We start from the raw sequence: 24,958 nt of genomic DNA on the forward strand, positions 1-24,958 counted from the left end.
TAGTTTGTGTGTATTTTTCTGATTGAATGCAATAAATGGGGATATCTCCCTATTTATAGGGTTTGGGGATCAGCTCCCCTTCTTGGGTTATGGATCCCAAAGACTGGTGGGCCGATCTTTTGGATTGGGCTAGGAAGGCCATCTTCCCCTTTCATGACTTGGGCTGCCACGTGTCAACAGAGGATTGGTTCTTTCAGAACCTCTATGAGGGTGACACGTGTCACCATGCAATTGGTCCACGTGGACCGGGGTATTTTTACCCTGAACATTTGCCCCTCACAGGTGTGACGTGGCAAGCCACATGGCACCTGTGACAGGTGTCACATGTTGGTTAAGTGACGGTTCGTCTATCTTTTTTTTTTTTTTTTTTAGAATTTGAGGCGACGGTTTGCCTTCCGGGGGAGTTCCTATAAATAAGATCTCCCCCCTTCCTTCTCCTCATTTTACATTCTTTGAGAAAATTTCAGAGAGAGGAAAAGTAAAGCTCTAAGACCGGCTGCCATCATCTTTATAACCTCTTGCTACTTCCTGACTCAACCGGTTTTCGCCTGTGCTAACATCGCTCAAGGCGCATCAAAACCATCTGAGCATACTTCAGCTGATTCCCCTGCTTTCAAATCACCTACAGCCGGTCAGCCGTTTGTGATGTCATCAAGCAGAGCTTCAAAGCACCGCTTGGGTACATCCTCAACAAGTTTCCCTTGCTTTCCAAGTGGGTACATCCGAGCAACCGTTTGGGTATCTAGCAAGCAATTTGACTTTTTTCGCCTGCCAATTTAGCCGGTCTACGCCTTTCTCCATTTTAAAGCACCTTCAAGGTACCGTCTCTATCATGTGCAACTCTTTTGAGCTTTTCCGGTTGTATACTTTGTAAAGAATAATGGACTCACCCAACACACACACGGCACGGCCTAGGACAGTTGTCAGCCGGTCTCCTGATACGGCTGTACGTGTCTAGGACTGGGGATGCCGTCTGGGGGTGTTTGGACCACCCTTTCTCTTCCACGAATCCGACCGTCTCTGTGCATGTGCAGGACATGATGGCTCGGACGAAGCGGACGACTGTTGACCCCGACTACAGATCAGACGGCTCAGCTGAGTCACCCAGTGATAACATTTTGGAGGAGTCTGAGGATGTAGACGGCGATGAGACCGTCCAACAATCTGACTCTGAGGAGTCAACTTCGTTACAAGCGGATGCCTTCCAGGAGGATGAGGAGGCGTATAAATGGCCATCTATCACCAATCCTAGCCGGATGGGTAGGTCAATCCTCCCCACCTGATGCACTACCCCACCCCCAAAACCAACTAAGGAGTGAGAGACTTTGTGCATGCTGCTAGGCTTGTACTTGAGCTTTGCCAAGCACCTGTAGCTGATAAGATTAGACGAGCTCCCGGTGTCAATCAGGATACGGCCCACTCGTTGATTAGCGACCTTACACTCGATGACTATGGGGTCATCATGTGGCCGCCTGACCTTGCCCCTGTCCTTCTCAGAGATGATCACCTCAGGGAAGGTGTCTTTCGATGCCCGACCCTCATCAACTGAATTGACATCGAGCTTTCTGATGTAGTCCTTAGTGCCCTGGATGATAAGACCCCCTCTAGAAAAAACCGCCTGCTATAGTATAAATCTGCTCTTCATCAATGTCTGAGCTTATAGCAAGCTGGTCAGGCTTTTTGGACGGCTGTCCACTATTTGTTCTAATGGTCACCTTAGACTTCAGAATGTAGGACTTCAACACTCCTTTGTCATCGAGACGGTCAACCAACCGCTTGAGGCTATACTATAGCAGTCATTGGTGTATGGCCTATATCCTCATGAAAATGACAGTATTTGTTTTTGTTTTGACTTTTGGCGGAACCTTTCATTACAGCCGGTTTCTCAATAGGCACCCGGTCTTTGATCTCCATGAGGATGGAGTAGCAGTCCTTGTTAAACTCGTACTTAGGGACTTACGTTTTTAACTTTTTATTCTTCTTCTGGGATGGTGGACAACTTCCTTTCTTTTCTTGCTCTCTTCCTTTTTAGCCGGCTAAGCAGACCAACTCTCTTTTTTGTTGGACTTTTTAGGGTCCGACGGCTGCTTGATGACACAGAGCTCAGTCGCTTGTATATAGGCTTCTGCCTCCATCAGCGCCTCTTAGGGGGTAACAACCCTCTTCCTGACGAGGTCGAACTTAAAGGTCGACCCGTCCTTCAGACCTTTGAAAACGTCTGCGTAGGCCACTTCGTCTGATAGCCCTTGAATCTGAATTCTCATCAGATTAAACCGCCTGACATAGGACCTTATCCCTTCTCTGTCTCCCTGCTGTATAGCCCCAAAGTCGAGACTTGTCTTTTTGGCAGGGATGTTCATAGAGAAGTTGGAAGCAAACAAGTACGCAAGCGTCTTGAAGTTGTTGATGCAACCGACTAACAGGTTACCAAACCACCGTTGGGTTATGCCCTTCAATGTTGTCGGAAAGCATCGACACCACGTGGCATCATCCAACCCCTGTAAGTACATGAGGTTGGTGTACGTCATTAGGTGGTCCTTTCGGTTGGTGGTACCATCGTAAGTACTTATCAACACATTCTTAACCTTGGCCGACTGTGCCGCCTCGATTATCTCCTTGGAGAACGCAGAAGGTTGTTCCCCAAGTTTTAGCAGACGGAGCTGCCAGTCCATTGGCTAGACATTTTGTGCCACCTGACCCCCAAAGAGGGCTGGCTGCATGTATGGCTGTTGGGGCACATACGGAGCCGAGTGGATAATCTGAGGGCCGGTACGGACGGACATACCGCCTGATTGATCCTCTCGGTTAGAATGTGAATACCCCATTGAGGTAATCTAGAAGCTGTCTGAGTAGGTCAACGTCGAAGCCGACTCAGACAGCTGTTGACTTCTCTTCTGCTGGATCAGCATCTGAGCGTCTGAGTAAGTCTTTTTTTTATCCATCCGGCTGAACTTGCCGGATGACCTTCCTTTTCCCTGCTTCACGGAATCGGTATTTTGATAAATCAACCATGGGCCAGTCCACCCCCTTTGGTTTAGGGTGAGGAGTGGGCACACAGTCCTTCACATGCTTTTTCCCTGAGGGAGAAGGCTTCTTGGCCGACTGACCCTTGTTGGTGCCAGTTGTCTTCTTATTTATAAGGTCCTTTATCTCTCCTTTGAAACTCGTTATGAATTTCATGAGTTCGTCTCTGGTAACGGGGGCAGCACCCTCCGTCGCCTGGGGTTGCCCAGCCGGCTTGCCGGTTGGGTTGCTTGGACCAGCTATGTCATTGCCCCGCTCCCTTGTTTCCTTGGGACGGGTGCGTCTTGTTCTGAGTGACCCGTTTGGGGCCACATAGGTTTCGACCTCAAAGTCGCCACCACTATCTTGGTCCGTGTGGACCTCAACTTCAGCCATAGGCCGTTTCTCATTAACAGGCGGTACAAATTCGTGGGATGTCATTCTGGAAGTACTCTCCCCACAGACGCGGCAAATGTTTCGGGGTTTTTGGAGTCCCTCAAGAGAGTTACAATTCCAAGATTGGATACCGATTGTTTGTACTTGCAAAACCACGAAAACTCCAATTGGGTGGAGTTCCGCCTCTGACGATCAAGTTGTTGTCATGAAATTTCAAATAACACTATTAAGATAGTGTTACAATTAGTCTTTGTGTGGTGGATCAAGTACTAACATTTTCTCTTCTAAGCTTTTGTTAGATTTGTTTGTCCTATCGTGATAGATTTCTTTGAATGTAGCTCCAAAATAGAAGATTTTTGATAGCTTTGTCTTAATTTGATCTACTTCTTTGTCATTATGTTATTTATGGGTATTCCCAAAAGACAAAGATGTTTTCGTCATTAACAATAAGCCATGATAATGATTACATAATACTCGTAGTGAAATAAGGAGAAGATTAGGAGTTATGTTCAATTTACTTAATGTAAACATCTTAGAGTGTAATTAAATAACACGAAAAAAAAAGGGAAGCATACAAAGTCATAAGAAAACAAATTAAATCGAATTGATTCATGAAAATACAATCATTTCAACTTAAATAATATTTGAAAAAATAAATTCTCGTTATTTGTATAATCGTCTATTAAAAATATGCAGCTCATATACGCATTTATTATTACAACTCGTGAAATATGTCGTTGGAGGTTCGATCAATGATAATATGATTAACACTTAATCAAGTTTGAAGGGTGATTAGCTTATGTCCATAATTGAAAAGGGAGAAAATTAGATGGTGGCAAGTATGTGAAACGTTCACATTAGAAACTTCTTAAATAGTTTGAAAGTTGTTGTATCCCTCTTAAATCATAACACACACGTCTGTGATATTAAGAAATGTTCTTCCTCAGCTTTATTTGAGGTGATTAACACTCGTATTATTCAAATCCGAGTAATTAACTAATCATCGTTTGTCATAGCCAGCAAATAATTCTACTCTTATCAATTTTATAATCTTACGTGTAGTGTATTGAATTAACATAAACTAAAATTAATTTGTTCTTCCCATGAAATAATTATAAAGTCAGATACTTTTCTTTTTTAATTAATGGAATATGGAGTATTTATCAATTATATTTTTGCCGAGGGATGAGTGGTGGGCTGGTGGCGACATATATTATGTCGATATTTGTCAGAGGAGTTGCCCTTAATTTGCCACATGTCCACTGATAATATGGGTGACATCTGACATATACTTGATGCCCCATGCCTTTGGAGCAAAAATAAATAATCCAACTAAAATAAATTATTGGATCAAGACAATATCTCGGGTTATTGTATGTGATAGAGTATAAACATAATTTTGGAGTTCAAGTCTTCAACCACCAGTTTAAACTTTTAGTTGAGATAATCCTTTAACATGGTATTGAAGTCATCATAATATAAAGATCACGGGTTCGAATCTCATTCTACGTTATAAATTCTTATTGCAACAATTATTTTATTTTGTCTATCAATAATTCGGGTTCAATTTCTTTCTAGTATAATTTCTCCATTACCTTTATTTATATATAAAAAGAATGATACATCGATTTTAAACTTCTTAAAAGTCAATCCGACTTAAGTTAGTGGATTAGACACTATGAGTGAAATGAAAATACAATTCCTCCATCATTAGTCATAACCATTTTACACTATTACAGTAAAAGAAAATTTAGCATACATAAAAAAAAAAAAAAAAGGGATTAATATTGTTTTTTTAATCCCAACTTTCACCAATTTATTTTCATTAATCCCAACTCTGGATTATTCCTCAATAATAATCCCAACTTTAAGGTGGCTTATCATTCTTCAATCCCAAAAACCGGTGACCAGTTGAATGGGTCAAAAAAAAATTTAAGAAAATTATTTGACACGTGTCACATGTTAATTGCTTTAAAAAATATAAAAAACAAAAAAAAAACCAAAATTAAAAAAAAAAAAACCACCCAGCCAAAACCCCAACCACCCTAAAAGATCCGGTACCCCGCCAGCCCAGCCTCATCGGACCGCCGGCCCTCCCTACCACTAGAGTCGTCGCTCCGAGCCAAACCACCATCCCTCTTCACCGAAACTCCCACGCCACCAACCAAACCCCAAAAACCACCAGCCCCACTCCGAAAACCCCAAAAACCAGCAGCCCCACCCTCGAAAATCCCTCAAAGCCACCAGTCCCACTCGAAAATCCCCAAAAACCACATGAAACATACGCTAAACATCTCGAAACCCAAAAATCGGTCATAGAATGGGGCCTTTCGATAAGGTGGATGGGTATTTTCTGGAATTTGAGGGGTTTGGGTGTTCGATTGGGTGGTCGGAAGTCATGGAGGAGAAAGTGAAGGGAAGAGGAAAGGGGATTTCAGGTGGGTTTCGGGTAGGGATTTCAAGGAGAAGTGGAAGGGCGGCCGGAAACGGAGGGGGAGGAGGGTTGCTAGAAGTGGAGGGGATGGGGGGACTGCCGGAAATGGAGGGGAGGTGGCTGGCTGGCTGCCATTAATGGAGGTGGAGGGGGAGGGGCTCTTAAAGGTGAAGGGGGAAATAAAAAAATTACTTTTTTTTGTTAAAAATATAATGAAAAATAAAAGGAATTTTTTTTTTGTTTTATTATTTTTTTTTTAAAATTTGGTTCAGTAAAAAAAAATATAAAATAAAAAATTGGACCACTCACGTGGCAGAACGTGTCCAGCAACCTAGAATAGAGAATTGTTGACTGGTTTGGGTATGAAGAATGATAGGTCACCTTAAAGTTGGGACTATTGAGGAATAATCCAAAGTTGGAGTTAATGAAAATAAATTGGTGAAAGTTGAGATTAAAAAACAGTATTAATAAAAAAAAAAAAAATTAAAATTGAGCAACCGGAGCAGCGGGAAAACGTAACGAAGCCGTGTTAATGATAACTGCTATATTTAACGGTCAACACAATCAGTTTTATTAAATTTCAGATAAGGACAACACTCACTATTATTTCTTTAATTTCCAACTTTCATTTATTTATTTTCTCACCAATCAAAAATCAAATCAAATAAGATACAAAGACATACAACTTTAAAATCTCCCTTCTTTCCCACTTTCTTACCTCCATAAATCTCCATTTTTTCGATTTAAACCCTTCAAATACATACATTTCTTCATTCATTTCTCAATTATATCTGATCCTTTTCACAAATTATTATATTTTTTCACAATTAATAATAATTATTATTTGGAGAAAATTAAGAAATAAAATAAAATAAAAATGGGGAGTAGTAGTACCCATCATAATTACAAGATGTTTATGTGTTTCAATAGAAAGTTTAAGATCAATGATATTCAACCACCATTTGATCTTGTTGAAGCTTTTACAATCTACTCTCAAAAAGGGACCCACATGAATGCGACGCAACTCCACCGTTTTCTGGTGGATTTTCAGGCGGAGGATACGACGGAGGCCGACGCTACTCGTCTTCTCGACGACATTCTACGACGGCGACGACATCTTAGCAAGTTTACGCGCCAAGGGTTGACTCTTGATGATTTCTTTTTTTTCCTCTTTTCTGATGATCTTAATTCTCCTCTTAATTCCCAGGTAATTTTGCCTTGTTTTTTATTTATTGATGATTGATTGGATTGGATTATTAAAGAATTTTATAAAGTGGATATTTGCTCATTCGGGTTGGTAATTTGGTATTTGTTTATTCGGGTGTAAAGAGAGTCGCAAAGGGTAAATGATGTAGGCGGTATTATTTGATTAGGGTAATTTGTGAATGGAAAAGGTTTTTTTTTTTTTTGATGGGATTGATTTTAGTGTGGGTTTTGGAAAAGGGGAACAGAATATGTTTGTTGTATTCTTTTTGAGGAAATGTCAACTGATCATCAGTTGTCTGTATGTTAAAATGTGATTGGAAAGGTGAATTAGGACTTTGGTGGAGATTTGGATGATAATTTGTGTGTAAAGGTGGTAACTTTTGACTGAAGGATGAATTTTATGATTGGAGGTTTTGTGGGGAAATGTATGTGGGGTTATTTATGGTTAAAAATTGGCAGTAATTCTGGTACGTAATGAAATAGTTTGTAATTAGATAATTTTGACTTTGGGGAAGATTACTATATATGATTTGGAGTTTTGTAGGAGAAATGGCCCAAATGGGTGGGAAGGTATTTATGGTTGAAATCAGAATCCATTTTGGTTATGCTGTCAATGCTAGCTTCAATATCACGAGGCGAAAGCTAGGTGCTTGGAATCTGTTGTTCTTGATTCGGGCTGTTGTAGATGCTTTTGTTGCTTCTTTTCAGGGTTCTGAGTTTAATTTTGAGGTATCGAAAGCAAATTGGGTTGTTCTGATAGAAATAGACTTGGTAGTTTGTTGTATTGAGGAAGTGTAGGTCTTACTTTGACAGTACATTGAGTCAATTTTCGGGACTTTTCAGATTGGAGGAATATCTCTGTGAATATAGTATATACCTGACCATACTTACTGGAATTACTGCTGAAGTTGTAACTTTTAAGCATTTGAAACTGGATTTTATTTGTAACTAAAAAGGTGTGTTATGGACCCTTACACACTTAAGTAGACAATATTAAGTACTGTATTAAGAAATCTGAATTTCCTGAGCTCCTGCGGGGAACATGTAGTCTTCTCTTGACATAATGCATATGTTTATTGTTATTTTTTCACAGGTGCATCATGACATGACTGCTCCAATGCAACATTACTTCATATTCACGGGTCATAATTCTTACTTAACGGGGAATCAACTCAGCAGTGACTGCAGTGATGTACCAATAATTAAGGCATTGCAGAGAGGAGTCAGAGTGATTGAACTTGATATTTGGCCTAATTCAGCAAAAGACGATATCAATGTTCTTCATGGAAGGTGTGTGAACTTCTTTGAGTCCTATCTCTGAATGTGTACACCTTACTTGTGTCTCTTTAGACCTTTTTAGATCTTAACATCTGAATTTTCTTTTCATTTGTAGGACCTTTACAACTCCAGTGTCGCTCATTAAATGTTTGAAGTCTATAAAAGAACATGCTTTTGCAGCATCTTCATATCCCTTGATAATAACATTAGAAGACCACCTTACTCCCGACCTTCAAGCTAAAGTTGCAAAGGTAGTTTTCCATGAACTCTATTTTTTTTTTTTTACCCCCTGCATCAAACTATGTCTTCTGTGCCTTTTGTTTTTCTTTTATCTTGTGACATATTAGTTGTTCCTCTAGATGGTGACTGAAATATTTGGGGAGATGCTGTACTGTCCGGAGTGTCAACACTTAGAACATTTTCCTTCACCAGAAGAGTTGAAGTTCAGAATACTTCTTTCAACTAAACCACCAAAAGAATACCTTGAGGCCAAACAAAGCAAAGATAAGGGGAACGCCTCACCAGCTTCATCTGGAGATGATACACAACCCAATAGTACCCAGGGTGATAGTGAAAGTGATCAAGATGATGAAGACAGTGATGCTGCGTCTGATGGTAAATCTGGTCAGTTGGTTGCACCACAGTACAAGCGTCTGATTGCTATTCATGCGGGTAAACCAAAGAATGGCTTGAGAGAAGCACTTAGAACTGGTTTAGATAAAGTTAAACGTCTTAGTTTGAGTGAACAGGCTCTTGAAAGGGCAGCATTAAATTATGGACCTGATGTTGTGAGGTGAGTGGGTATTGTCTTGATGTACACTGCTCTCTCACAGCAGCAATTTCTGCTGCATTATTTCTGTGAGACTCACTGATAGCCATTTTTGCTGCTTCAAAATTGTAGGTTCACGCAGAGAAACTTTCTTAGGATTTATCCCAAGGGAACACGTATTAGATCTTCAAACTATGAGCCATTGGTTGGATGGATGCATGGGGCTCAAATGGTTGCTTTTAATATGCAGGTAGCTTTGATTACTGTCTCTGAGCTATTGAATTTATGATGCCTTTTTTTTTTTATAAAAAAAGGTCTTTTATCTTTTTTTTTTTCCTGTTTGTGGCAAACAAGTTTACCTTGCTATTAAGCTAGTTTGATTATTTTTGCCGATTTAGAATGTGTTTTGTGTGTGTGCTCAAACTTAGGAAATAAAAGCATGTTTCTGTATGCTTTATCCTAGCATTGATCTCTGCTTGGTAACTTTGATTCAATGTCCTTTTATGTTCTATATCTGATTTGATGTTCAGTTTTTTTATTGTTCTCATAGATATGATGATTTTTTCTTGGTTTTCTATCTTTTATCTGATGGAGCCAATGGATTTTTTATTCTTTTGAAATGCAGGGATATGGTAAATCTCTTTGGTTAATGCAAGGGATGTTTCGATCTAATGGTGGCTGTGGTTTTGTCAAAAAGCCTGATTTTCTGATGAAAAAAGGTCCAAATGGTGAGGTATTTGATCCAAAGGCCCCGTTAGAAGTGAAGAAGACCTTGAAGGTCAGCTGATAAATTATCATTTTAATTTATGGTTCTGGCTGAGCTACTACTGTTCTTCAGCTGAACTCTGCATGACACTTGCAGGTTAGGGCATACTTGGGCGATGGATGGCGCTTGGATTTTAGCAAAACTCACTTCGATACTTTTTCTCCACCAGATTTCTATGTGAAGGTTAGTCCACTTAATTTCCATGGCCTGTATTCTTGAAGTCTATTATAGTATAGTTTTTAGTTTGAGTACAATGAATTGATTTTGCCTAACTTCAATTCTCTTGTTACTGATATGTCCTGTTTTGGTCTTTAGCAGTCTGGATGAAAAAAGTAATATGATGATTAATTGCTAATTACTGATCTGTTCAGAGGTCTTATTTATAGCAGAAGCTACTAACTTGAATATGTCCTAGGCTGATACATAATTCACTAGTAGAGCTACAACATACAACATATTTTGCATTCAAATATTGGTAGCTATAAAGTACATTTATATAATGGAAATTGTTTTAGAAGGATATTATAAATGCAAAATCGAATTTGAGGGGGGGGGGGGGGGGTGGTCATATAATACCCCTCTTGAGGGCGATTTGATTAAAATCCTGTAATGTTGATTCTTTGAAGGCTACACCAACCTAAAAGGCATACTTTATCTTGATACTTTTATTTGTGTCATGTTGCCCGAAGAAGTCAGATCTCAAGCTGATTGGCAGATTTTTATTTATTATGTGAGCAGTTTCGCATACTAGGAGTTCCAGCAGATTATGCCAAACTAAAAACGAAAGTCATAGAAGATGATTGGGCACCTGTGTGGGATCAGGAGTTCACATTTCCATTAACCGTCCCAGAGTTGGCTCTGCTTCAAATTGAAGTAAGAGAATATGACATGTCAGAGAAGGATGATTTCGGAGGGCAAACGTGTTTGCCAATATCAGAGTTGAAAACCGGAATTAGATCAGTCCGACTTTTTGATAGGAAGGGAGAGAAACTCCCATCAGTCAGACTTTTGATGAGGTTTCAGTTCTCTTAACTTATACCATACTCGAGGCTGCAGTATTCGAGTGTATAGACTAGGTTACTGTTATGATTAGCTTGCACAGCACAAGGTCTTGAATTGTTTGAGTATTGGAATTTGAAAAGGTGAGAAATAGTAGATTATACAAGGGGAATGCCCAGCTTTAGGGATGATTTATCCTAAGCTAGATAGATCCTCAAAGATGTGGTTTTGAAACATTTATCCTAAGCTAGATATGTGCTGTGTTGAAGCAATGTACCACCTATCAGTGGTAACAATTTGCGCTATGTTGTAACTTGATACAATATACTATTCTATGAGATAATGAAAAGAGAATCTGAATCACTGAATGTTCATATAAAAAATCACGCTGGTATCTTAATTTTGCTATGATAATTCTGATGTTTCACCCAAACTTAGCAACATTTGAAGTTTTCTCATTTTTCATGATGTGATGTATCCAACAAAGAATTTCAAGAACAGAATACATTGCTATATGGTCATGAAGATGATGTAAGCTCTATGAATGCAGAATTTTTTATTTATTTTTTTTTTTTTTTTGGAGGTAAGAATGCAGAATGTTCTGTGTTTGTAAATCGCCTATTCTGCAGGACATAGATTGCTGATAGGTGAAGAGACGTTTTATATCTATTTGTATGATTTTGGTTAATGGGTTTTGATGAATTTAACGGATTTGGAAAATCTCATGAATATCCGAGGCTGATACAAATTCAGGGTTCAGAAAGGACAATCCTTGATATCCGAGGTTGTCTTCTTCATCTATAAAGGAAGCTCATGAGTCATGTCTTTCAAGGTTAAAGGCGAACATTTAGTGGTGAGTATGACCACATTCTCTTCCATGAATTCATAGAGAGTTGCCTACTGATACTTGCTGAAGCTCTTAAAGAGTTACAGCTAGTTTGTGCTGCACTGTAGCTATAATACATTGCTCTGACATTTTTTTAAATTTTTTATTTTGTGCTGCAGACACTTTGGGAGCTCGAATGTTTTGCTGTCATTTATTGGTAAAACTTTGAATTCAGTCAGTTGATATGAATGATTATAAACTTCAGTACTTCTCTACTGTATTTAGAAGCATGCATATTTTAGTTAGCTATGATATACTTCTTACGGAGTAATGTTTTGTATGAAAAAGAATTGACATTTTTTTTTTTTTTTTTTTTGTGATTCATTCCACACATCAATTTTGTTAAGCTTTTTGTAAGCACGTAATTGTAAGAAAAGGTTTGCTGATATCCCCGAGGGCCGAGGTATGTATACCCCTGGAGTAGTTTAAATAGAAACAAAAACTATTTGCTTATCAAATTAAACAGATAAATTATGTCTAAATCACATTCTTTTATTCAAGAAAGAAAAATTCATCTTACAAGACAACAGAAAATAAAATGCAATAAAACAAATAACATAAGTACTTAAATTGAAGCGACTAATTTAAATAGAAAATGTTTATTTACTGCTTACTGCCCCTCAGTGCAGTCAGTAGGCTTAAAGGAGACTGTCCCTTCTTCAAGATCATATTCCACCAAATAATTAGCTTGAGCTACGTTGCCAAAGATTGAAATATCTTGTGCTGGTACAAAAGCAAAGCACACCACATCTTCTGATACATTAATAAATGTATTATCCGGCCTCAACTGTATATCCGCCCCTGTGAAGTGTGCTGTTAAATTAGGAAGTTTAAGGGATCTACTAGCTTGATAACACAAGTCCAATGTCCTGGATGGATCCAACACGGGTGTGCCTCGTATAATCCGTTTCACGGAATTGGATAATTCGCTGTACGTATCCTCGGGCAAAAAGGTCAATGTGGTACCTGAGTCGATTATTATGTTACCCTCTTCACTCCCGTAATCGTTGGTGGATAAAGAAGATCGTTTGGAACTAGAGAAGGGTATTCTTTTGTTACCAATGCTTATTCCTTCTAAGGTAAGGAAATAGAATGTTTCGGGACTCTTTTGGACTAGGAGAGTGGAGACAACACCACGTCCTGACACTTCTCCTTTTGTCCCAAAATTAATTTTACTTGTGAAGTTCCCTTCAACGGCAAAGGGGATTAGGCAATAGGAGAATTTCCCCCCAATCGATGAGCCTAATTGGGACACCAATGAGAGTGGCCCGCCCCCTAGCCCAATAAGACCGGAACCCTCTTCTGAAAAAGTTCCAGAGTTATCAATACCACAACCAAAGGAAATCCTAGGGAATGAGGATGTGTTACCGCGATTCCTAGACTTAAAAGTAAAGGTTTCCGCGGCTACATCCCCAGAAGTGTGGGACTGGTCTCCATACGTATAAATGTACTCGCAAGTGTCTCTTCTACTGCACGAGCCTTGGTTAGGGTCCAAAGCTTGGCACGCTTTAGACTCGCAACTTTGGACTTTGTACGTGGTGGACCTTCTAGGGTTAAAAATGGGAAGTTTTTGTTTAAAACATTGAGTACAAGGTTGGCATTGTGTCCAAATAAGGTCACTTCCGGTATCAACTATCCCAAGTTGTTTAACTGGTGGAGTACCTAAGTACACCTCCATGAGATACTCCCCTCTAGCAGGCTTCACTTCGGACACTACGTCGTTAGGAGACACCGATGATGATAGGCTATATCGGCTGACTCGAGAGAACGAACGACGTATGGACTTCCTTACACGTTCCCATTTGTCTAGGGAAGGGTTGTACAATGGAGACAAAGGCGAGTCACGGTGTATAAGATCGGTTGTAAAACCTTGTTTAAGGGCTCCTAGTGTAGGAGAAATTAAGGTTAGGCTATTAATTAGTAATGAAAGTAAAAAAATTTGAATTTTTGCCATGGTTGAAGAAATTTAGAGAGGAAGATGGAATGGTTTGTTTTGGTTTAATTACAAGATTTATATTTATAGGGGTTAAATTAAAATTATGCATGGAAAGTCAAGGTAAATATAAAAAATGATCATATTATGTACGTCCATTATTATTTCCACTATTATAATTTCTTAGAATATTATAAAGAATAATTATGATATGGAAGTGCTTGATTCTTTCCACAAATGACAAAACTCTTTGATATCATATCAAAATTAAAATTGTGATATGGAAGTGCCTGATTCTTTCCACAAATGACAAAACTCTTTGATATTATATCAAAATTTATATGGAAAAGATAGATCATTAGTTGATTATATAGTATAATTTGCTTGATATAAGAACCTTGAATGATTTGTGTCCAAATATATATTATACCTAATTAATTAGTATTCTCTACGGTTTATTGTTACAAAAATAAATATATCAAATTTAACCAAAAACCTTATAAAAAAAGGATTAAATAGGAGAATGACAAACCTAAAGGAAATTTGTAAAAGTCATTAGAAAATCCCTATTGTATGCGGAGTATTTATTAGTTTATGTGCTTACTAATAATTATAAATCTCATTTGAAGAACCCTATGCTATATTATTGTGTGCAGATATACTATGTTTCTAACATGAATAAATTAGCCATGTTTAAAGCTGTGTTTTCTTTGAGATATTTACGTGCGCGTTTAAAGTATTATTTTTTCCGGTTGAAGTTGATTTATTACTTAGATGAATATAATTTTTATTGATTGAAATTGATCTTCAAAGATTGAAAGTGATTTGGATAGAATACTTATTTGATTTCAACTGAATAAAAGTATAATGTCTGGTTTTAAGGCCCCGTTCATTTCACCTTATTTTTGCTGAACTGAAAATATTTTTACTGAACTAAAATTAATTTTACTGAACTGAAATTATTTTTGCTGAATTGAAATTATTTTTACTGATTTTCTATTATATTTCTTCTTTATATTTACTGATTTTTATTGAACTGAAATTATTTTTACTGAACTGAAATTATTTTTACTGAATATTATTTTCTTAAGGTGACGTGAACAGGGCCTAACTAATTATGATTCATGGAACTGATCTAATTAAAGTACAAAGCTTTTATTTACTTCATATGTAGCACTAAAATATTGACCCAATATATCTAATAACCAAATATGTCAACTTTTTTATTTCATAATTTTGGTAAAAAATAGTTAGACCTTAATAAACATTAGGACCATTATTTAAAAGAAAAAAACACACTAAAAGGTGACTAGTTTGCCAAAATTTTGTACATGGAAATTTGTTTTATTTTTCGGTGGGTAAAGTGAAGGTTAGGATTCAACTAGGCCAAAACCTTTCACAAGTCAACTCGACTCCAAGTTAGCATTTTATGGTTTTTTTTAGAGTGTTAGGGTAGAAATTAAGGGAATCTCCACTCTAAAGTGCCTCTAGTGTAATTTGGTCCCACAATCTCATGATTGTGAAATGACAAATGACATTATTTTACGGTATTAGACTAAACATTGCTTGGTACTTTATGCATGGATGGTGAGATTAACAAAGAAACATACAAATTATATACTCCCTCTGTTTTTTTTATAAGCTAGAGTTGGATATGCACATTTATCGAGACACAACTTTGATCGACCATCAATATATTTTTTTTTTTGAAGAAAGACCATCAATATCTTTAATTAGAGATTAGTAAAAAATATGTAAAATTAATTTATAAAAGTAGACATTATTACAAATCCAACAACATATTATATGATCATATCTATATATTATATATTGGTAAAAAAATTATATATTGGTAAAAAAATTAAGTCAATGATGACATATGAATAGTGAAAAATCCCAACTTTAGCTTATAAAAAAAACGGAAGGAGTATCTAAGGATAATACAAGCTCCAATAATATAGGTCCTCAGATCAACTTAATTATCTTGACTCATTTCAAATTAAGTTAGTTTGATGTTCATTAAATATAAGTTTTGATGTAGTGAATGGTGCATGCAAATAGGTTCATATAGTATAAGTTAAAACACAATGAGTCAAATAATACAATGCCTTAAATTAGATGGCAACTTTTAATGATGGCTCTTGCGCGTGGTATATAGAGTTAGCCCGAAGCTTGCAGATACAACAATTGGAGATTCGGCTTGATAATCTTGCGTGTGTACAGATCTTGCAAAAGGGAGAAGCAGGAAGAGGCGAATGTGCTCATGAGATAAACTATTGCCTCAATAAGCTCAAAGATGACAGTTGGAAGATCAAAGTTGCTCACATTTATATAGAGAAGGTAATCACGCGGCGGATTGATTGACCAACCGCGAAGTCGTTCACGACACAAGATTATGTTTAATTCGTTCGGTACCTGTTGATCTTAGTAGTATTATAGCGGAGGATGCTAGGGGAGTGGCCTTGCCACGCCTAGTTCCTCCTTAGTTTTTGTTTTTCCTTGTGTTTTGGTGTGTTTTTCTTTTTCTTGCTGTTTTGTACTTTTTCTTTACTTGGAATGCATTTTCTTCTTGAGGATAAAAAAAAAAAAAAAAAAAAAGGCAACTTTTAGTTAGGACTTAATGACTTATGGAGCATATGATGCTTCTTCTCTTAATCATCCAAACATAAAAATAAACACCATGCAATTTTCAATTTATAAAATCCTATCTATTTATATATAATTGGTCTCCAACAAGTTTGGCTATTGGTATATTTAAAATTATGTTAATAAAATTAACTTGTTGGACTATTGGTATATTTAAAACCTTACATTTTTCTTTAAAATAGAAAGGGAAGACACATTTTCCTATCTCCACTTTACCTCATTTTTACTTTGCTCTAATCCATCCTCACTTTTTCACTTCTATTTTCTTCTTTCTAATTTTTCCAGTAAGGAAACTTATTTTTCAACTGTAATCTTCTTGAAAATATATCATTTTTCATTAAAAATATTTTACGTCAAATCAAACAAAATATATGAGAAAATACCATAGAGTCTTTGCCGGCAAAAAGTCAACTTTTGAAATTTGGTAGTACTTCGTATTACTTTTCCAAGTTGTAATACGAAGTAGGAGGAGCGTATATGTCTCCACGTAGGGGATGGTTTCTAGTCTTTACTTTGACAGCTGATTTCACTAATAAACAATAATCCTTATTAATCCGTATTATGTCTACATTCTACAACTAATCTTTCAATAATAATAGTACTACTAATCATATTAAAATAGCTCTAATCTCAGATATGCATGAACACGTTTTTAAATTTTGAATGCAAAATTAACACGTACTTGATTGTCGGATTCACGTTCATTCTGTCTTAATAAAACACAAATTGATGTAGATTGAAAGTAAAAAATTCCAGATAGTTGTATGAATGGGCCACCTAGTAAAAAATTTCACTAATAAAGTAAATCGCACTCTTGATAGTTGTATGAATGGGCCACCTAGCTTTTAAATTTGTCTACATCAGTTGGTCTTTTTTCATTTTTTTTTTTAAAAAATAAAAATAAAATTGCTGAAGAAAAATGCATACTACTAAGATAAAATGCATTAATTGAAATCAAAGATGGTACTCGTAAATTTGATTAACCATGAAATTAATTATTAGATGTGAAAGTAGATAGTTAAACTATAAGTGCTCGATAGACTAGTTGTTTGTCTATATGTCACATACTTAATACGAAGTACTTAGATATGTATGAAATATAGCTGATTAATTTAAAATTAGAAAAATATATCACTTATTACCTTGAATTTATATAGCTGATTAATAGTTTTAGTTTTTAATAGAAAGAAAAATACATCCACCAGTAAAACACTACTATTACCACTATATTGTCATACACTCAATAATATGAACGACACCTAGTCCGCACAATTGATTCATTCACAATATTTCACAATCACTATTGTGAATTTATTAATTGTAGGAAGACACTTCTTGAAATGAACACCTTAAACTAATTTAATTTAATATAATTATGCATTTTAATAAGTATAATTATGCCAACTTAGTAGTTAGATAAAATGCATTAATTGAAATCAAAGATGGTACTCGTAAATTTGATTGATGGTAGTGTACCTTATTATTACATCGTCTTTAGATTTGAAGATATGGGTGAAATTGCAAAAGAGCCAATCGAAGATGATGATAAATAATTAAACATATATATATATATATATATATATATATATATATATATATCAACGGCCCACATATGTAATATTAGGGCTCATAAACCCACTTATGTACTCATATAAATACCCCTCAAAGGGCATAAGGTAAAGGGAGGTCACTCTTATCATCTAAGATGACCATACTCCTCCACTCTCTCCCCTAAACTCCTCTCAAAATATGCATTGTTTGGCAACTAACTTGGGCGTCGGAGGCTCCGCCCCGGGTTCAACCCCCGGGGCTCGGGGTTCATTTTGCAGGTCCATTCAAGGCCCAAATTCGAGGTTCTCAGACACCCCTCCAAGGCCCGGTTAGCTTATTTTTTGCCGAAACAATTTGGCGCCGTCTGTGGGGAGACGAGTACTACTACCCATGAAAATCCACTAATTCATGGCTACTGTGTTCTATCACGAAAAAGGGTCAAAATTTCTAGCAAATTTAACCCAAAATTATTACTCCTGTCAAAAGGGGTAATCATTCTTGCAAATGGTGGAGATGATAGATAAACATTTTGATTTGTCGCCAATCTAACCACTACTAACAAGGTACTTCGTGCCTTTACAAAAAAATAGGGAAATATTCCATGAATATGGTCAAACCTTAATTATTCTTGAAGAAGAATAAAAGCTAGATCTACGTGGCTCTAATGGAAAGCTCACAAAAGCAAGCCTTTCATTCACACCACCAAGTTGAAGAGGCAGCAGGTGGCATGAAACATACATAAAAAATCAATCAAGTTTATGTAAATTCAATGCTTGCCGAAGGAAATTGCCATTGTCTTCATCACAAGCTTCAAGGCTCACAACTCCACCACTAGAACGACTCACCATTTCATCCTAGGCAACACATGCCGAGGTCAATGGGGGTCAAGGCTAGTATTGTGAAGTGAGCCAAATCTCTTCACATCACATCTAAAGTAGCAGCCGAAGAAGATCCGAGGTTGTCTACCATTGTTGAAGCTTAAAAAAGCTCAAACTATCACCAATCTAAAAATCCGAAGCAAATAGCTCGGATAAGCAAAAGGAATCCGAAGCTCATCGAGCCGAGGCTATCCGAAGGTGTTTCAGCCCAAGCCGAAGGTGTTCTGGGCAAGCCAGCCGGGCCGAGACCGGTGTTTCAGCCAAGCCTAAGGCTTTTCAGCCGAGACCGAAGGAGTTTCAGCCCAAGCCGAAGGCGTTCTGGGCGAGTCGAAGGTGATTCAGCAGAAACCAAGGGTGGTACAGTTTACCGCTCCCAAGTTAAGGTCGGTAACCATTGCCGAGCCGAAGCTCACCTCTTATCTCCTGGACGAGGCTAGCCATAGCCGAAGCCGAGCCCAGCCGAGGTTTACCTTCGCCGAGATTCGAGCTCCCAGCCGAAGCTCACAACCATATGAGCCGAGGGTGCTGCCGAAGATGGTTTGTCTGAACCGAAGAAAGATTAATCAACTCTTTCTATCTTCGGATCAAGAGTAAACTCTTTCTATCCCCGGATCAAGAGTAATAAACTCTTTCTATCCTCGGATTAAGGGTAAACTCTTTTTATCCTCGGATTAAGAGTAAAACTCTTTCTATCTTCGGATCAAGAGTAAACTCTTTCTATCCTCGGATTAAGAGTAATAAACTCTTTCTATCCTCGGATCAAGAGTAAACTCTTTCTATCCCCGGATCAAGAGTAAAAAACTCTTTCTATCCTCGGATTAAGGGTAAACTCTTTCTATCCTCGAATTAAGGGTAAACTCTTTCTATCCTCGGATTAAGAGTAAAACTCTTTCTATCCTCGGATCAAGGGTAAACTCTTTCTATCCTCGGATCAAGAGTAATTAACTCTTTCAATCCTTGGATCAAGAGTGTTGCCTCGGATGAACTCTTTCAGTCCTCGGATCAAACCTTGGATCAAGAGTGTTGCCTCGGATGAACTCTTTCAGTCCTCGGATCAAGAGTAATTAGCTCTTTCAATCCTTGGATCAAGAGTGTTGCCTCGGATGAACTCTTTCAGTCCTCGGATCAAACCTTGGATCAAGAGTGTTGCCTCGGATGAACTCTTTCAGTTCTCGAATCAAGAGTAATTAGCTCTTTCAATCCTTGGATCAAGAGTGTTGCCTCAGATAAACTCTTTCAGTCCTCGGATCAAGAGTAATTAACTCTTTCAATCCTTGGATCAAGAGTGTTGCCTCGGATGAACTCTTTCAGTCCTCAGATCAAACCTTGGATCAAGAGTGTTGCCTCAGATGAACTCTTTCAGTCCTCGGATCAAGAGTAATTAACTCTTTCAATCCTTGGATCAAGAGTGTTGCCTCAGATGAACTCTTTCAGTCCTCGGATCAAGAGTAATTAACTCTTTCAATCCTTGGATCAAGAGTGTGTTGCCTCGGATGAACTCTTTCAGTCCTCGGATCAAGAGTAATAACTCTTACAATCCTCGGATCAAGAGTGTTGCCTTGCACAAACCTGAACAAATAAAGTCCTTCGACTCAATTTCTATGAACGAATTATTTGGGAAATTGAAACAAAACCCAACTCATTTTTTCAAATAGAATTGGGTCTCGGGGGCTAATTGTTTGGGTACTAAAATGGTCATACCCATTTTAGTCTTGGGTAACTCTACCCATATAAGCCCAAAGGCCATAAAAAAGGTATAAAAGGCCCCAAATAAGTCAAATACATCAATATGGCCTTCAACGGCCCACATATGTAATATTAGGGCTCATAAACCCACTTATGTACTCATATAAATACCCCTCAAAGGGCATAAGGTAAAGGGAGGTCACTCTTATCATCTAAGATGACCATACTCCTCCACTCTCTCCCCTAAACTCCTCTCAAAATATGCATTGTTTGGCAACTAATTTGGGCGTCGGAGGCTCCGCCCCGGGTTCAACCCCCGGGGCTCAGGGTTCATTTTGCAGGTCCATTCAAGGCCCAAATTCGAGGTTCTCAGACACCCCTTCAAGGCCCGGTTAGCTCATTTTTTGCCGAAACATATATATATATATATATATATATATATACATTTAATACAACATTGAGAATATACTTAATTGCATCATAGTTAATCAAAGGTACTCATGTATAAGACAATCTTTCATTGATTTGATTTCCGGGAAAAATGAGAAACAAAAACTATATTATGACACAGAAGGAGTAATACTTTAGCCAAATGCTAATCAAGCTAACACAATACAAAGAATAAATTTAACTATAACTTTAGTCAAAAACGGATCCAGGAGGTGGCCAGCCCAGGCCATGACCCGCCCCATGATTCAGAAAACGTATAATACAATTTAGTTGCAATTATATTTGTTGAAGATAATTTGGCTGAGTTGGTTGTATCTCCTTATTGTTTGGGTTTAGGGATCGAGACCCAAAACATATATATATATATATATATATATATATATATATATATATATATATATATAGGGGAGGGATCCGGTAAGAACCCCTCCTTATATAAGAACCCTAGTTATATAAGAACCAATCTCAGCCGTAGGATTAAGGTAATTTAGACGGTTAAGATTAAAACACGTATTTTTCCTCATACCCCCTACGGCCCTACCACCCGATCAAAATTTTCTCTCTCCTCTAACTTTCTCTCTCTTCGTGCTCATCACATTCTCTCTCTGCAAACCCCCAAAAATCTCCATAGAAATTGCAATTTGAAGGATTTTCGACTCAGGTATGTTTTTTTTTTCGATTTTGTTCAAATTTCCATGAACTTAGCATGTTGTTCAAGTAGATTTTGCGATTTTTTGTTTTGATTTTTGCGATTTTATGTTTTCCAATTTTTTGATTTGATTTTGCGTTTTTTTTTTTATTTTGTTCAAATTTCCATGAACTTAGCATGTTGTTCAAGTAGATTTTGCGATTTTTTGTTTTGATTTTTGCGATTTTATGTTTTCCGATTTTTTGATTTGATTTTGCGTTTTTTTTTTTTTTATTTTGTTCAAATTTCCATGAACTTAGCATGTTGTTCAAGTAGATTTTGCGATTTTTTGTTTTGATTTTTGCGATTTTATGTTTTCCGATTTTTTGATTTGATTTTGCGTTTTTTTTTTTTTTTATTTTGTTCAAATTTCCATGAACTTAGCATGTTGTTCAAGTAGATTTTGCGATTTTTTGTTTTGATTTTTGCGATTTTATGTTTTCCGATTTTTTGATTTGATTTTGCGTTTTTTTTTTTATTTTGTTCAAATTTCCATGAACTTAGCATGTTGTTCAAGTAGATTTTGCGATTTTTTGTTTTATTTTTGCGATTTTATGTTTTCCGATTTTTTGATTTGATTTTGCGTTTTTTTTTTTTTGATTTTGTTCAAATTTCCATGAACTTAGCATGTTGTTCAAGTAGATTTTGCGATTTTATGTTTTCCGATTTTTTGATTTGATTTTAGGTTTTTAATTGAATTTTGATTGTCAATTTTGTGCTTTGTAACTGAAATTGGTGGTAAGTTTCTGCTGGTAATTAGAGTTTTGCGTTTTAAATGAATTTTGATTGTCAGTTTTGTGCTTTGCAACTGAAATTGGTCCTGAGTTTCAGTTGATATATTAGAACCTTGCATTTTAAATGAATCTTGATTACCAGATTTGTAATTTGACATAGATTGCTTATGAAATTTTCCACTTGCTCTTTTTATTTATTTTTGGATATTTTACAATTAGTTGATCATATTTAGGAGTATCATGTGATTGAATATAGCTTGAATCAAATATGGCTTCAAAATGCCTCGAGTAGTTTATAGACGATCTAATTGTGTAGCGAGACCGGGAGTTGAAAAAAAAAATTTGCAATGTCAAGTAGACACTTGATATTTGTAGAACTTGGAGGAGATGCTTGATTTTTATTTTGTGCTTTGATCTGTAGCATCGAAATGAATTGTGCCAGATTAGTGAGGATCAGAAACAGTGAACAGAATTTTTAGTCATAGGAGTTACTCCCAATGAAAATTGATTTCTAGAAGGAATCTCTTAGGCTGAAAATTCCTAAGTAGTTTATCGCTTAAGTTGTGTTGATTTAAAAGAAACAATTCAAACTAACTTTAATCCATGGAATATTATTGCAATGGAGATTAATTTTCCTATGTTGGTTCTTTGCTTGAAAATTTGGAGAGGAAAGGAAGAAGGGGAGATGAAGGGTTAGAAATGGAAGGGGGGAGGAAGTTAAGTTGGGGAAGCACATGTAGCTCTCCTTACTTAGAACAGGAATGCTTTTCCCCCCCTTAGAAAAACTATTCCAACCTGGAAAGTTATTTTCATCCACTTACAAACCAAGCTAAGGAAAATTGGAAAAATTAGTGATTTTTTCGAATTTTGATTTCGAAATTGGTGATGTTGGTGCGATTGCCCCTGTTTGTAGGGGTTGTGGTGTGGTGGTTGATTTATGCAGCAGCAACTAATTGGTTAGGGGTTGTTGGTAGTGAACTTGTGATTGCAGGGCTGAAAATAAACTTTAGAACATAGGTAGAAAAAATTTGGAACATAGGAAAAAATTAGAACATAGGTTGAAATAATTTAGAACATGGGCTGAAAATAAACTCAATCAAACCTTATCATGTTTCTGTTTCATTTGTCTTTTAAATTTCTAGTTTACTCATTCTATTTTGGGTTTTTCACTCTCCAGCATGTTCTAAACTCTTTTTAAGCATGTTCTAAACTATTTTTCAGCATATTCTAAATTATTCCTATGTTCAAAAATATAATAATAATGTTGGAATGTTACTAATGTTTTTGATTTCTTAATGTTGCAGTAAAATGCAAGGCCAAAATGAAGAAAAATCAGAAGGAGGAGTTACTAATATACAAGAAGAAGAAATTACTTATGTAAGAAAAAGGTAACTAAACTAATGTTCTAAACTTTACCTATTATGTTTTAAATTTTGTTCTAAAGTTTTCCAATATGTTCTAAAGTTTTCCCTTAAGTTCTAAAGATTTGTATTATGTTCTAAAGTTTTCCATTATGTTCTAAAGTTTTCCATTATGTTCTAAAATTTTCTCTTATGTTCTAAAGATTTGTATTATGTTCTAATATGTATCCATTATAGTTTATGTTCATCTTATCTCTTTATATTTTCACTCTATTTAATATTAGTTGTATTCTAATTATTTTTGATTGTTTTTAAAGGAAAGTTGAAAACGTTGAAGCGGAAGTAATTGATAGATCGGAATTTGAGAAGTATATTGAAAGTAAAAGTGTTGCTATAAGACATAGAAAACTTCCAACAAGGCTTCAACCACCTCGAAAATTGCAAAAAAAGGAAGGAAGAGAAAAAGATCAAGAAGAAGGAAAAGATCAAAAAGAAGAAGAGGGTAATAATGTTAAGGATGATGACGAGAATAATGATAGTGAAGATGATGGCGAGGATGATAATAAGGGTGATGTAAAGATGAAAGAGAAAGATGAAAAAGAGGAGATGGAAGATGATAGTGAGGAGGAACAAAAAATCAATAAAAAAAATCAAACTCAGGTAATAATACTCTTTAATCTTTACAATCTTTATTTTTATGTTCTAAAGTGCGCGCTTATGTTCTAATTTTGATTATCTATGTTCTAATTATGTTTATCTATTCATGGTGAGGATGTGAAGAAGAAGAAAAGAAAGATTGAAAAAGAATAAGATGGTGAGGATGTCCAAGTAGTAGAAGCTAATGAGCAAGATAAACTAGTTAAGAGGCAACCTTATCAAAGAGTACTCCTACTCAATTCATGAAGGATGTGTTGATAAATCTTTCGGAAAAACAAAAGCAAGCTATTCGGAACATTGGTTTTGGAGGCTTTTTGGAATTGGATTTACCAATCCATATTAATTCTATGTAAGTAGTAGAATGTTATGTTCTAAAATCATATTCTAAAATCATAAGTATTATCAATGTTATGTTCAAAATTATGATTTGTCATGTTTGAATTGCTATACACTAATGTTCTAAATTATAAGATTATGTTCTAAATTAGTTATGCTCTAAATTTTGTGCATATGTTCTAAATAATATGATTATGTTCGAAATTAGCTATGTTCTAAATTATGTGCATATGTTCTAAATTGTATGATTATGTTCTAAATTATGTGCATATGTTCTAAATAATATGATTATGTTGTAAAT

At 36.4% G+C, this 24,958-nt stretch overlaps 1 protein-coding gene and 1 pseudogene across 2 annotated transcripts; one reads left to right on the top strand and one right to left on the bottom strand.

Moving 5' to 3' along the window:
• Positions 1 to 6,122: 6,122 nt before the first annotated feature.
• Positions 6,123 to 11,976, top strand: LOC110699277 (phosphoinositide phospholipase C 6-like). Of its 2 annotated transcripts, XM_021876778.1 has the most exons (9): positions 6,123 to 7,040; positions 8,133 to 8,329; positions 8,433 to 8,568; positions 8,677 to 9,110; positions 9,219 to 9,336; positions 9,712 to 9,864; positions 9,949 to 10,035; positions 11,605 to 11,704; positions 11,857 to 11,976. In XM_021876778.1, the coding sequence occupies exons 1-8, from the start codon at positions 6,711 to 6,713 to the stop codon at positions 11,653 to 11,655; spliced, it is 1,506 nt and encodes a 501-aa protein (XP_021732470.1). In that variant the 5' UTR covers positions 6,123 to 6,710; the 3' UTR covers positions 11,656 to 11,704; positions 11,857 to 11,976. The 2 variants fall into 2 exon arrangements, with proteins under 2 accessions (XP_021732470.1, XP_021732469.1); XM_021876777.1 differs by lacking the exons at positions 11,605 to 11,704; positions 11,857 to 11,976 and adding an exon at positions 10,591 to 11,228 and having other exon boundaries at positions 6,127 to 7,040.
• Positions 11,977 to 12,127: 151 nt separating this feature from the next.
• LOC110699419 lies at positions 12,128 to 17,441 on the bottom strand (annotated as a pseudogene).
• Positions 17,442 to 24,958: the final 7,517 nt, after the last annotated feature.

Source organism: Chenopodium quinoa, unplaced genomic scaffold (assembly GCF_001683475.1).
Source record: "Chenopodium quinoa cultivar QQ74 unplaced genomic scaffold, ASM168347v1, whole genome shotgun sequence".
Taxonomy (NCBI): Eukaryota; Viridiplantae; Streptophyta; class Magnoliopsida; order Caryophyllales; family Amaranthaceae; genus Chenopodium; species Chenopodium quinoa.